Genomic DNA, 14,712 nt, shown 5'->3' with positions numbered 1-14,712 from the left:
CCTTTCAAGGAACCTCTGTGTAGAAGCATAAAAGGGGACACAGTGCATCTTGGCATTTTCCCTCCAGTCTGTATTTTTCCTCTGCCCTTTCCCATAGTGTATTGAAGGACTGTGGTATCTGTGGACCCATGCCAACTCTACCTGGTGTCTGCCCTTACAAAAAAAAATAGGTGTAGTGTTGGTGCACATGCCTGTAACCCAGCACTTGGGAGGCTGGGGCAGGAGGATCTGGAGTTGAAGGTTAGCCTGGGCTATGTAGGAGACCCTATCTTTAAAAAAAAAATGTACCACTGGTCTCTGTGTGGAGGATGTGGATGCAGGGACTTTGGGTCTTTGGTCAGGGCTTGGCTCCGTTATCTTGGGGGTGGTGTTCGATATCAAAGCCTACATCAGTGTGAGGTACACAGGAACAGTGCCAGTACAGCTCTGGATTTGGAAAGCAGGTTGTCATGGCTGAGGAGATGCTCAGTGGGTGAAGTGTATGCTGTGCCAGCCTGAAGACCTGGGTTTGGATCCCCAGCACCCACAGAAGAAGCCTCACATGAGCTGGAGAGATGGCTCAGCAGTTAGGAGCACACAGGGCTCTCGCAGAGGACCTGCTTTCTGTCCCTAGCAGCCATGGCAGCCACAACCACCTAGGCCTCCAGCTGCAGGAGATCCAAGACCTCTGGCCTCTGTGGATGTCTGTGTCCCTGTACCCCCACATAAGCACACATACGCACTTAATTTAAAATGAAAATTGGAAAGAAATGGCTGGATGTGGTCGCACACGCTTATAATCCTACCAGCAGTGAGGCAGTAGAATGTCCTTAAGTGTATCTAGATTTTTCTCAATTTTGACTTATGTCCTAAGTTCTATGATTTATTCATTTAGCCTAGAAACTCTAGGTGTTTTTGTTTTGTTTTCAAGCACAGTCCCATGAAGCCCCAGTAGCTTTAAATTTCAGCATGGTTTAAGTTGGCCTTGAACTCCTGATCCTATGCCTCCACCCCCTCGTGCTGGGATTACAGATGTGTGTACATCATGCCTAGCTAAGATTTCTTATCATTATGTGGACTCTTGATACTCTCTAGATGCCTGTACTAGTTTATCTAGAACCTTTTTCTCATGCATATTTTTGCATAGAAAAATAATTTTATACAAGATGAATTCCATGAAGAACTAGCAACTCAGAGCAAAAGACACATAGACACGTGACATGGTGGCCCATGGGAGACCACCCACAGTGTGCTGACCTCTGAGGGCAGAAAAGAGAACATATTTTACGGTAATATAAATAGAAATTAGATAAATCCTTCCTTTATTATATGTATTTGAGCATCCCTGACTCATGGCTTCAAGTGTAGGCCACAGAATAAGACGGGCATCTCACAAACCCTGGCCTGTGGTCCTTTCTGGTCTTTGGATATGTTGTTTCATTAGAGGTTCCTAGGAAGCAGGGCTGTTGTCAGTCTTTGAAGTCCAGTTTAGCGTCGTCATCTATCAACATGTGGTGGCCGTGTCTTTCACTTCTTACTGACACAGTGCTTTTGTCCCTCCCCAGGTTATTCTCGTCCTGACAACTTTCCAAGTGCCACTGGTGATTGTGAGTTTTGGACAGTCCAAGTTATATCGAAGGTGAGATGGATAACACACCTCAGGGACATTTGACCACGTAATGCACTAGGGTCAGAGGCTCTACCTTTTATGGTCACAGTAGTTCAACAGTTAACTTCGGTTCCAAAATTCCAGCAGACTGGGATGCTTAGCCCACTTTTGGATGATAACTTAGCAACCTAAAGAAAATGAGGAGAAACTTATCTTGAAGGCAATGAGTTGACCTGCCAGAGGGGTGGAATAAGGCAAGTTGGAAGGAGAGTCTACAGGTGTGCGTGTCCACCTTAATCCCATGGGTTCTTACTGGTAGCAAGGCAGTGTGGATTTTCTGCATCTGTGTGTTATGAATACACACACACACACACACACACACACACACACCTTCCAATCATGTCTTTATCTAATGTTTTGACGTCTAAACAGGTTGTTTCTATATAAGATGGTGGGTGATCATTTCTGCATAAGAAGGAGCTGCTTACATTGCACTACCTCAGTTTACCTCATTACTGCAGTTCATACTAGATGAGGGTGAAAACATTATCTGTGACATCTGCACATCTTCTGCAGCTTACATAGTAGGCTCTCTTTCTCAGCAGGATCGAGAGCAGCTAACACTCCAAAACAAGTGGCTATTGTCTTTTTCATGTGTATCATCCTCCTAAGGAACTTAAATGAATCACAAAGTCCCAGCAGCCATTCGCAGAAACACTACAAGATCCAGAAGCCTCTGGGAGCCCCGCCAGGGTCTACGCTTTCTTCACTTGACTGTTCCACAGCTGGTCTTGACCCAGGTGCAGGGAACCGAGGTTGATGCCCTGCAGTGCGGCAGCCCAACTTCCCTCTCGCAGAAGGTGTGACCTTTGACTTCTGCCCAGAGGCCTGGAGCCAGAGCTTTCTATTCAGCATGGCAATGTTAAATAAGCAAATACTCCTTTAGGCCAGGAAGGAGTCACATCTTGGAATTGCCAGAAACTCCATGAAGGTTGGGTGCTGCATTCACTGGGGACACTCTAGCCCCTGGCCAAGTTACTAACACGGAATTGGCAGGCATACGTGTGAGTTAGATGAGTAAGTGAGTGAATGAATGAATGCCTTGACTGCTGTCGAGTTTCTATACTGAGAACTTTACTTCTGATGGATTGGCGGTGTACTATAGAGTCTGGCTGTTAAAAGGGCCCACAGCACACGCCTTTGTTTCTGCAACTAGAGCAGTTGCAACTAGAAGAAAAGTCTCCAGTTTGGGGAGGAAAAGGTACATTTAAAACTCGACATTGATTTTAGTAGCTGTTTCTGGGATTTCAGAATCCTTGCTGTAATGATCTCCCCCAGTTCAGTTTTCCTCCTCAGCTTATCGTTCACTGTAGAGGTGATATCGTCATATTAGAAAGCGTTTGGAAATTCTAAAGAGAAGAGCAGCTGACCACAGCCGAGTGCCATCTTAGTTTATTTACAGACTATTATCTTGATTTTCCCCTTCAGGGCTATATCTGCCGTGCGGCTGTATTGTCTTGGGAAGCAACAAAGAAAAGCAAAAGACTGCCAAGTTTGAGTTGGCAAGCAGGCCGAGGGTTGAATCTCCGCACTGTCATTTGCAAATAGAATAAACTTGAACAAGTCACATGGCCTCCTAAGCCCTTTCTGTTACCTATTAAAGGAGGACGATGACAGTGTTCACCTCAGGGTCACTGTGAGGACTCTGTAATGCCTGGCGTGGAGCGGAAGGGTGCCTGGGCTAGTGACCACAGGTGGCATGTAGCCAGCCACTGGCATGGCTGCCCTGGTTGTCAGAGTGAAAGCCTCCCATAATGGTTGGTAAAAGGCGATTATCTGCCTCCCATTCCTCCCTTATTTCTCTTAGCGCAGAAGCCACTGTCTGCAGGCCAGCGCTGCTAAGCCCTGGCTTCACAGGCTCTTCCCATTCCTGCTAGGAACTGCCCGTAGGTCTCCTATACTGGTCACCCTGGTTTTTGTGGGACTGTTAGTTTACTATCAGTACTGTTGGGCAGTTAGACTTCGGCCATTCTCTCACTGAGACTAATGTTTCTATGCTGCACCTCCCTGTCTGTGTCACAGGGAAGCCCGGGTCCCAGTTCTTTCTGTAGCAGCAAATGAAAACCTCTTCTCCGATTGTTCATGGCCTCATATTTTGAAGGCTTTTTATCGAACTCTTTTTCTACGTCAGGTTATCTTCTATACATATGGCGTCGGTTTTCTTATGAGTTCTTTTTGTTTGTGTTTGTTTGCTTTGTTTACCACGCTGTGCTTGAACCTTGTGGCTGGAGTGGGAGCTCGCGAGTCCCCGCAGTAGAACCAATCCTTTTCCTTCTCAGTGATGTGCTTGCGGGGGGGGGGGGGGGGGGGGGGGGGAGGAGGGGGGGGTCACAGCCGCTGCAGGCTGACTCAGGCCTTTCACCTGGCTGTCCCACGGACACCCCCCCCCCCCAAGCCCCTCTTCTGCTAACAGAGAGCAGCCCTGCTTGTTTGTGTACGGTGTCATGTTACCAAGGCTCCTTTTCTTCTAGGAACCGGCAATATTGCTGCCATAGTCTTGGCCAGTCACTCTGAATATTCATTCTCTCTCCTCGCTGAGAGGTGAAATTGGATTCTGTCCGCCCTCCCAGAGTTTAGGAGGAAACTGTTAATATGTCCTGCTGCCTTTCCCACTGGGCTGGCCTGAGATGACTTTTGCTGAGCACACCAGCCAAAGGGCACCTGTTACTTCAGGAATGGAACAGGGAGGGGCCATCTACTCAGAAGAGATTCTGAATATGTTTCAGTTGCCCAATCAAAACTAAGACTAGAGCAGGCGGAATCCGCTCTAGCGACTCCTCCACTCCTCGGTTTTCCATACCTTTGACGACTATAGTTTATCGATTTGCCTTTGTTCAGGAAAGCATTTGGTATGCAAATTATAGGATAGGTAAATGTGTGCCTCCTGCTGGGTAGAGTTAGGCATGAAGGCTCACCAGAAACACAAGGAAGTTGTCTCTGCTGCCTCCATAGCGTTAGAGAAAGGATACCTGAGGAGGGATTCTTGAAGGAATAGGCAGATCATAAGTTATAAGAGCACTGAATCATCAGGCCCATGGAATATTATTATGTTATATATAATATATATTAATATTATTACATATATAATATACAATATTACATACATTGTCTTTTGATCATATTCACTTTCTTCCCCCACCTCCTTCCAGTTCCATACCCACTCCCACACCCTCTCACCCTGCCTTCCATACCCACCCAACTTTGTGTTCTCATTTAAAAAAAAAAAAGATCATTTAGTCCACCTGGAGCATATTTGGCCTACTCTTAGAGAAAATTAGCTTTCTCTTTTCCAATAGCTGTCAGTTACCAATAGCTCCTCAGCTAGGGACGGGGCCACATGACCACCACCCTCAGCTAGGGCTGCATGGCCACCACCACCCTCTGCTAGGGATGGGGCTGCGTGACCGACTCTACTCTCTGTGTCCACTGCAGGTTTTGTGCATGTTGGGCCAAGGTGTGTTTCTTTGGCTGACTCTTTAACCCTACAGTATGAATGGACTGTGGATTTTCTGCTTAAGTTCTTAATCTTTAAATTCTGCTTCTTTCCTTCTTAACGATTCTATGTTAAGTCCTCTCTCTCCCTCTGCACCTTACCATCAGCTGTCAGGAAGCCGAGCTTAGAGACGCTTCGGCTGTATTTCCAGTCCATTCTCACTAGTAACTGCCATCTTTTGTACAACAGTACTTCACGAACACAACTCAGCCCAGTCTTTGCCACGGCAGAAGACGCCTTACCTTTTCCACCATCCAGTAACACGTGCTTCATTTCTGGGACCTGATCCTGGTGGCTTTCCATCTGTGGTTTACTTTCTGTCATGACTAGAAGCATTCTAGAACATTAACTCTTATTTTCTTTCTGGATCTTCAATAGAATCACTCAGAGAATCATACTCACAGCAGTCCAGGTTTTCCCAGAAGGCACCTCAAGCTATCCAGTCTCTATCTCTTTTACTTATTTTCCTGATTGAATCACTACAACAGATCTCAACATGAAAACAGCGAGGCTGATGACTAATGGAAAACTAAGTCCAGTTCTGTAGTTTCCCATAATTGGAAGTGTTTACGTGGTTCATGGTTGGTACTTATTTCTCACACCTTTATTTGCAAACTGCCTGTGTACTTAAATTGATTTGTAATTCCAAATTTAATACTCATGGTATGCCTGTGACTGTTTGTAGACATAAGCAAAAAAATAAAACAAAAATAAAACCCCACCCTGGTCATTTGTTTCCAGCTGAAGTTAACAGCATGGTGGTTGGAGGAGCTCAGTGTAGGGTGCTTGCCTAGATGTGTAATCTCCTCCCCCCAAACAACAACCACCACGAAACCCCACAAGTAATGCTCCGCCTTGGTGCCCACTTTCACACTATCAACAAGGATCCCTTTTACAGTGGCAAAGTGCTACGTTCTTGTGCTTTTTGCTGGCAGTTTGATGTTGCTCTCCGTGTATATTGTTGATGCACTGTTGTTCCTAAACAGAAGGAAACTTAGAAGCGTCCCAAGCAGACACTTGTTAGTGCGTGTTAGGTAAAACTTGCCTTGAGTAAGAGTTGTTGGCCTAAATTCAAATTTGGCGAAGCGGCAACACATTTTAAATCATCTATTTTTAAACAGAAACACAGTGAAGCAAGGTTATATACTGATCGGTTGGTGAATATTATGACCAGATATTCACAAAAAACTCACATAGTATTTCCTGTAGGAGCAATGACTCAGTATTTGCTGGGTCAGTTTTTGTTTTTGTTTGTTTTTGCCTTTTTTCCCCCCGTGAGACGGGGTCTCACTCACAAACCCTGGCTGACCTCAACCTTGCTATGCAGGCCAGGTTGTCTCAAACCCATAGAGATCTGCCTGCCTCTGCCTCCTGAGAACTGGCATCAAAGACGTGCGCCACTGTACTCAGCATTTGTGACACTTTCACAAAGCATAAGCTGGGCCAATTACATTGAGATTTTCAGTTAAAAATCTCAATTATTAGTCAGGAGAATGTACCTTATTAAAATGTGCCAAAGGCCCTGGATCTAAAGCTGAAGCTGGCAAAAATAGAATTTGAATTCATATTAACCTCTCACTATTCTAATCTGGTTTCCCACTGTCTGATGCTACTTCATGTTTTTATTTTTAATATTTTGTTGTGTTTTATAATTATTGGTAAAATATGTTTTATGGAAATCATAAAAATATGGATGCAAAAAATGAAACTATAGAACTGTTAGATAAAAGGAATTTGAGTGTCTAGGACCTTTCTTTTACTTTGATTAAAAATTCTTGATAATATAGAATTAAAATTGTGTTAAAAGCAATATGCCACTATATATTTTAACAAAGTTTCCATACATGTGTTGATATGAGTATATATATACACATATACATGTTTATTGCTTGTGACAGAATCTCACTATGTAGCCCAGGTTGGTGTTGAACACATGGTCCTTTTGTCTTTTACCATCTACTGTGGTGAAAACGACTCTGAGCCTACACTAAAGGCTGGTACAGGAAACATTTTTCTTGTCATCCCCCACCTCTGGCTGTGAAGTCTTTCCACCCCTCTTCCACAATGCTCCCTGTGCCGTGGGAAGAGGGGGTGTGACACAGATGCTCCAGTTAGGGCCGAGAGCTCCACAATCTCATTCATTGTGCTTTGGCCAGTTGTAGGACTCGGAATTAATTGCCATCTACTGCAAAAGGAAGCGTCTCCAATGACATCTGAAAGATGCTTGAGTCTTTGGGTTTAGTAGGAAATCATTAGGAACTAGGTTAACTCTGTGTCCATTCAGCAGAGTACTAGTGGTGGCTTCTCCCCTAGGGCCTACAGCCTAGCCTGTCTTGCCGCAAGCTCTTGGCCCCAGTAACAGTGCAGGTATGATGTGGGTTCCATCTTGAGGAATGGGCTTCAAATCCAGTTAGAAACTGGTTGGTTACTCCTATGGTGTTACTGCCACCATTGCACCAGTGGCCATATTGTACAAGGCTGGTTATTACTGTAGCATGCAGTGTTCACGACTGAATAAGACAATAGTTCCTTTTCTCCTCTGGTAGAGTGCATAGCACTTTCCAGCACTATAAAAGCTACCTTGTCCAGAGACCTCTATGGGTTCGGGCATGAGACTGGAACCTTTGAGGGAGTAGATCTGAACCAGGACCTCTTCGGGTCTGGGAGCACCCAAGTCTGGGACCTCCGAGAGAGTAGATAAGAGCCAGAGACCTTTGCAGGACCAACCCCAAGCCAGAGACCTCGGCAGGAGTGGATCCAGACCAGGGACATTTACAGAAACAGGACTGAGTCATCAATCTAGACTGGAGCAGGCCTGAGACAGTGAACTCCACAGGAGCAGACCAAAAGCTGGGAGTGCTGAGCGACTCCAGGAACACAGAGTGGCCAATGGGGCATCTAGAACCCTGGCACTGACTGCACCATGAGGAGCAACCATCTGAGCCTTGGATCCACTGGCACCTGGAAGATTGAGCACCAGAGTCACAGACAGCCCCAACTACACCAATTAGTGGAAGAGATGAGTAGACAAGGTAAGAACACATGCAACAACACAAAACCAACATGACACCAGTAAAGTCTAAAGACCCTAAATAGCAAGACTTGAACAACCAAATACAGGTGAAGCAGGAAAAAAATGACCTAAAAATAACTTTAGAAGAATGTTTGAGGCCCTTAAAGAGGAAATGAAAAATTCCCTCAAAGAAATGGAGGAAAAGACAAACAAAAAATTGGAAGACATCAAAAAATCCCTTAAAGAAAACAAAAAATAGCAATCAAACATATGAAAGAAACTATTCAAGACTTGAAAACTGAAATAGAGACAATAAAGAAAACACAGGCTGAGGGAATTATAGAAACAGAAGTCATGAGAAAATGATCAGGAATCACAAACGCAAGCATGAACAGCAGAATATAAGAGATGGAAGAGAGAATCTCAAGTGCTGAAGATACGATAGAGGAAACAGACTCATCAGGCAAAAAAAAACATTACATCTAACAAAAGCTTAACACAAAATATCCAGGAAATATGGGACACCATGAAAAGACCAAACCTAAGAATAATAGTTATAGAAGAAAGGGAAGAAGTTCAACTCAAAATCACAGAAAATATATTTAACAAAATCATAGAAGAAAACTTTTCCAACCTAAAGAAAGATATGCCTATGAAGATACAAGAAGCTTACAGAACACCAAATAGACTGTATCAAAATAAAATTTCCCTCGCCACATAATAATCAAAACACTAAACATACAGAATAAAGAAAAAATATTAAGAGCTACAAAGGAAAAAGGCCAAGTAACATATAAAGGCAGACCTATCAGAATTACTCCTGACTTCTCAATGGAAACAATGAAAGCCAGAAGGTCCTGGTCAAGCGTTATGCAGGCATTAAGAGACTACAGATGCCAGCCCAGACTACTATACCCAGCAAAACTGTCAATCACCATAGAAGGACAAAACAAGATTTAACCTAGCCACAAACCCAGCCCTACACAAAGTATTAGAAGGAAATCTCCAACCCAAAGAAGATGGCTGCATCAACAAAAGCATAGACAATTGATGACCTCACAGGAGCAAATTCCAAAGAAGGGAAAAACACTAAAAATAACATCACCAACAATGAAAAATAAATTAACAGGAGATAGCAATCACTGGTCATTAATATCCCTTAATATAAATGGACTCAACTCACCTATAAAAAGACATAGGCTAACAGATTGGATATGAAAACAGAATCCAACATTCTGCTGCATACAAGAACCATACCTCAACTTCAAAGACAGACGTTGCCTCAGAGTAAAGGGTTGGGAAAAAAAAATTTCCAATGAAATGGACCTAAGAAACAAGCTGGTGTAGCTATCCTAATAGTTAACAAAATAGACTTCAAACTAAAATCAAAAGAGACAAGGAAGGGCATTTCATATTAGTCACAGGAAAAATCCATCAAGAGGAAGTCTCAATACTGAACATATATGCCCCGAATATAGGGCACCCTCATATGTAAAAGAAACACTTCTAAAACTTAAATCATACACTAAAAGTGGGAGGCTTCAACACTCCACTCTCACCACTGGACAGGTCAGTCAGACAAAAAATGAACAGAGAAATAAGAGAACTAACAGATGTTATGACTTAAATGGACTTAACAGATATCTATAGAATATTCCATTCAAACAGAAAAGAATATACCTTCCTCTCAGCACATCATGGAACCTTCTCAAAAACTGACCATATACTCGGTAACAAAACAAACCTCAACAAATTCAAAAAAATTGGAATAACCCAATGTACCTTATCAGATCACCATGGCTTAAAATGAGAATTCAACAGCAACACTAATTCCAGAAAACCCACAAACACGTGAAAATTAAACACTGCTTACCTGAAGCATCAATGGGTCAAGGAAGAAACAAAGGCAGAAATTAAAGACGCCCTAAAATTCAATGAAAATGACCGTACAACATATTCAAATTTATGGGACACAATGAAAGCAGTGTTAAGAGGAAAGTTCATAGTACTAAATGCCTACACAAAGAAGCTGGAATAATCCCAAACTGGTGAATTAACAGAACATTTGAAAACTTTAGAACAAAAAGAAGCAAACTCACCCAAAAGAACTAGAGGGCAGGAAATAATCAAATTGAGAGCGGAACTCTCAACAAAATAGAAACAAAGAAAACAATACAAAGAGTCAATGAAACAAAGAGCTGACTCTTCAAGAAAACCAACAAAATAGACAAACCTTTATCCAAACTAATCAAAAGGTAGAGAGAGAATATTCAAATTAACAAAATCAGAAATGAAAAGGGGGACATAACAACAGACACAGAGGAAATCCAGAGAATCATCAGGTCATATTTCAAAAACCTGTTCTTTACAATATTGAAAAACGTAAAGGAAATGAACAACTTTCTGGATAAATATCACTTACCAAAATTAAATCAAGACCAGAACCGGTTCTATCACCATGCACAAAACTCAAGTCTAAATGGATCAAAGATCTCAACATAAAGCCAGCCACACAGAACCTCATAGAAGAGAAAGTGGGAAGTACACATGAACACACTGGCACAGGAGACCACTTCCTAAATATAACCCCAGTAACATAGACACTACGAGAAACAATTAATAAATAGAACCTCCCGAAACTGAAAAGCTTCTGTAAAGCAAAGGACACGGTCAACAAGACAAAATGACAGCCTACAGAATGGGAAAAAATCTTCACCAACCCCACATCAGACAGAGGTCTGATCTCCAAAATATACAAAGAACTCAAGAAATTGGTCATCAAAAGAACAAATAATTCAATTTAAAAATGGAATACAGACCTAAACAGAGAATTCTCAACAGAGGAATCTAAAATGGCTGAAAAACACTTAAGGAAATGTTCAACATCCTTAGTCATCAGAGAAATGTAAATCAAAACAACTCTGAGATTCCATCTTACACCTGTAAGAATGGCCAAGATCAAAAATACTGATGACAACTTATGCTGGAGAGGTTGTGTGGTCAAGGGAACACTTCTGCATCGCTGGTGGGAGCGCAAGCTGGTATAGCCCCTGTTGATATCAGTGTGGTGATTTCTCAGAAAATTAGGAAACAACCTTCCTCAGGACCCAGCAATACCACTTTTGGGTATATATCCAAATGATGCTTAATCGTACCACAAGGACATGTACTCAACTATGTTCATAGCAGCATTGTTTGTCATAGCCAGAATCTGGAAACAACCTAAGTGCCCCTTGCCTGAAGAATGGATAAGGAAAATGTGGTACATTTACACAATGGAATACTACACAGCAGAAAAAAATAATGACATCTTGAAGTTTGCAGGCAAATGGATGGAACTAGAAAACGTATTGAGTGAGGTAATCCAGACCCAGAAGGACAATTAACATATGTACTCACTCATAAGTAGTTTTTAAACATAAAGCAAAGAAAACCAACCTACAAATCACAATCTCAGAGAACATAGACAACAATGAGGACACTAAGAGAGACATACATAGATCTAATCTGCATGGCAAGTAGAAAAAGACAAGATCTGAGTAAATTGAGAACATGGGGACCATGAGAGAGGGTTGAAGGGGAGGGGAGAGGAAGGAAAGGGAGTAGAAAAAATGTACAGTTCAATAAAAAAATATAAAAAAGCTACCTTGTAGAGGTGAAGCTTCCAGATGAAGACCAGCTGGATCTCTCCATGCTTCATGACTCGAGCATGTGGTACTTTAGCAATGGGATCTTGCTGTAACGTTTTGGAGGGTCATCAAGAGAAATAGCAAGGGCTTGTAACTTTGGGTAGCCTATATATTTTAGGAAGCTTCTGTGGTAGTAGTTTTTATTTGACTTATCCCTTCTTATGTGCTGCAGGATGCTCTGTACCTTGTGTCTTATGATGTCTGATTGAGATGTTTGTGGTCATTTTAAATTGTCAACCTGGCATAATAGGATCACCTGAGAATAAAACCTATTTATTTACTCATTTTGAGAGAGGTCTCACTATGTAGCTCTGGCTGGCCTAGAACTTGCTATGTAGACCAGGCTGGCTTCGAACTTGCAGAAATTTGCCTGCCTCTGCCTTCTGAGCGCTAGAATAAAGGCGTACCCTGCAAGAAGAAAGCCTCAAAGAGTTGTCTATAGCCCTGGCATGGTGGTGCTCACCTTTAATCCCAGCACTTGGGGGAGGCAGATCTTTATGAGTTCTAGGCTAGCCTGGCCAACAAAGCGAGTTCCTGACAGGATCCTAAGCTTCACAGAGAAACCCTGTCTCGAAACCCCTCTCCCCCACGGTTGTCTAGATCAGGTTTGCCCTTGGCATGCTCGTGGGGGATATTCCTGATGGTTAATTGATATGAGAAGATTCAACCCACTGAGCAGCCCCCATTCCTTAAGCAAGAGTTCCTGAACTATATGAGGAGGGACCTTAGGTAGGTAGGTGATTAGGACATGAGAGCAAGGCCCTTACTGATAGTGTCGTTTAAAAGAAACCTCAGAGATCTGCTTAACCTTTCAGCCCAATGATAAGAGGGTGGGTTAGAGCTAAGTGTGATGGCATGTACCTGTCATGTAGGTACTTTCAGCCCAATGATAAGAGGGTGGGTTAGAGCTAAGTGTGATGGCATGTACCTGTCATGTAGGTGCTTGGTACTGAGGCAGAAGGCTATGTTACACAGTGAGTTCAAACCTGGCTACATGGCGAGTCCTCAGTTAAAAAAAATAAATAAATAAAAGATGTAGGACTTGGACCTCAGCAAACACGGAATCTCTCGGTGCCCTGATTTTGGGCTTCTGGGCCTCCAGAATATGGTATTCCTTTACCATAGCCAAGTGACTTAAACAAGTTCTGTTCTATACATTTGTGCTTGGTGACATCTTGAGCTGAAACCGTTCATGCCCATGTTCACACCACAGACATAGACGAAAACGATCACTTATTCTGGGTAACCAGAAGATGTGACTGGAATTGTTATTAAGACTTATTTCTAAAGCAGATGATTTTTTACAGGGTTTCCATGGTTAGCAATCATTTGATTACTCTTTATAATTATATTGTCATATGGAGTTTGAGAGATAGATTTCTTTTTCAGGATGTTTTATTGCTTTCCAGTTCATGCTGGAGCATAAAGTACAGCATCAGAAACCCATGAACTCCCAGTGGTTAGCTCTGCCCATTCTCTCCACTTGCTTAGCAGCTGAAGGTAGTGGAGGTTGCCAGGGATTTTTTTTGTTTGTTTGTTTCACCCATGTGGCCTTCTTTTTCTGGAGGGCAGGGATGTGTTTATTGTTACCAAGTTCTTAAAAAGCAAGCAGCTGTGCCAACAGGTTTGTGAAGGTTCCCTGGGGATGCTATGAAGGAAGATTTGTAAACCAGGGATAATCAAGCCGCCACAGCCTCTTGGACAGTTGCCTGAGCTATTGGTGTTGTGCACCCTGTAGAGCTGTGCACTGCTGTGCACGTCTCCTGCTGGCTGCCTGGAAGACAAGAAAGATCCTGTGCTCCAAAGTCAGAGATAGGGCAGAAAAGGAGACTGCTGGATAATCCTCACTCTCTGTCTTATTTATCTCGGAAGTGTGTGTGTGCGCGCACACATCAGGGTGTCAGGGGTGGGATGTAGAGGAATCGCTCTAGTAATGCCAAGATGTGGTGTTCTTTGTCATCCTTGGAGAATGCTCAAGCAGGCATAGGCATGTCCCTGTGCCTCTGGCTTCTACTGCCAAGTGGAGGCTGACAAGAGAAATGACTCCCAGGTTGTAAGAAGAAAAGGCTCCTCGCAAATAATAAAAGTTGTCTCTAGTTTGGGGCTAAGACTCAGAGGACTGGACTGTGGTTTCAAGTTAGTCTTTAAGTAGCTACTTGACTTTTGATAAATTGCCTCCCCTTGCACAGCTGCTGTGAGACACAGGGGTCACACAGTGGTCTCCTCAGCACTTTGCCTCTCTCATACTCCTCAGTTTGATTATTTACTGAAGTTTCTCCCAAAAGTTATAGTATCTTATTAAGTAATAAATGTAAACACTACGCAGATTTCCTCCGGTTCTGGGAAACTGGCTTGCAGTGTGTTCACAATAGATAATCAGAATTTTATATATACATATTATTCTTTGATAAAGATCATATAACCCCTCATTTAATCCCTCTAGCCTTTCCATATCCCTCCCAATGCCACCCCTACAAGCTTTTAACCCCCTTTTTCTTTTCTTTTTTTTTTTAATAAGTCAGAAGGCCAATGATTGCTGCCTGTATGTGCATGAATGTGAGCTCATCGACCAGAATATTCAGAAATTTACCACTCTTCATACCAACAAAAAAGCCTACTTCTCCCTTCCCCTGTAGCTATCTACTGCCTGTAGCTCCTCAGTGCAGGGCAGGTGGGGCCCGGAGAGCCTCTTCCCCATCTGTATAGGAGTTTCGGCTAGCTTGATCTTGTGCTGGTAGCCATGACCACCGTGTCACAGCCAGCATTTCCCAGCATTCTTCCCCATCTTCCAGCTTTTCCCTTCCTTCTGTTTTTTCTGTGATTCCTTGAGCAAGCATTGACAGAGGGTGGGGAGTTGATGCAGATGCCC

At 42.9% G+C, this 14,712-nt stretch overlaps 1 protein-coding gene across 4 annotated transcripts in view; it reads left to right on the top strand.

Moving 5' to 3' along the window:
- Positions 1–14,712, top strand: part of Sort1 (sortilin 1) — an 83,195-nt gene that overhangs the window by 27,771 nt on the left and 40,712 nt on the right. For all 4 annotated transcript variants that reach the window (XM_085677827.2, XM_085677825.2, XM_085677826.2 and 1 more), the window contains exon 3: positions 1,545–1,618. In XM_085677827.2, coding sequence (XP_085533953.2) covers positions 1,545–1,618 — 74 coding nt within the window. The remainder of the gene's footprint in view (positions 1–1,544; positions 1,619–14,712) is intronic.

Source organism: Myodes glareolus, chromosome 17 (genome assembly GCF_982192425.1).
Source record: "Myodes glareolus chromosome 17, mMyoGla1.1, whole genome shotgun sequence".
In the NCBI taxonomy this organism is placed as follows: Eukaryota; Metazoa; Chordata; class Mammalia; order Rodentia; family Cricetidae; genus Myodes; species Myodes glareolus.
This window is presented reverse-complemented; position numbering and strand designations above follow the sequence as displayed.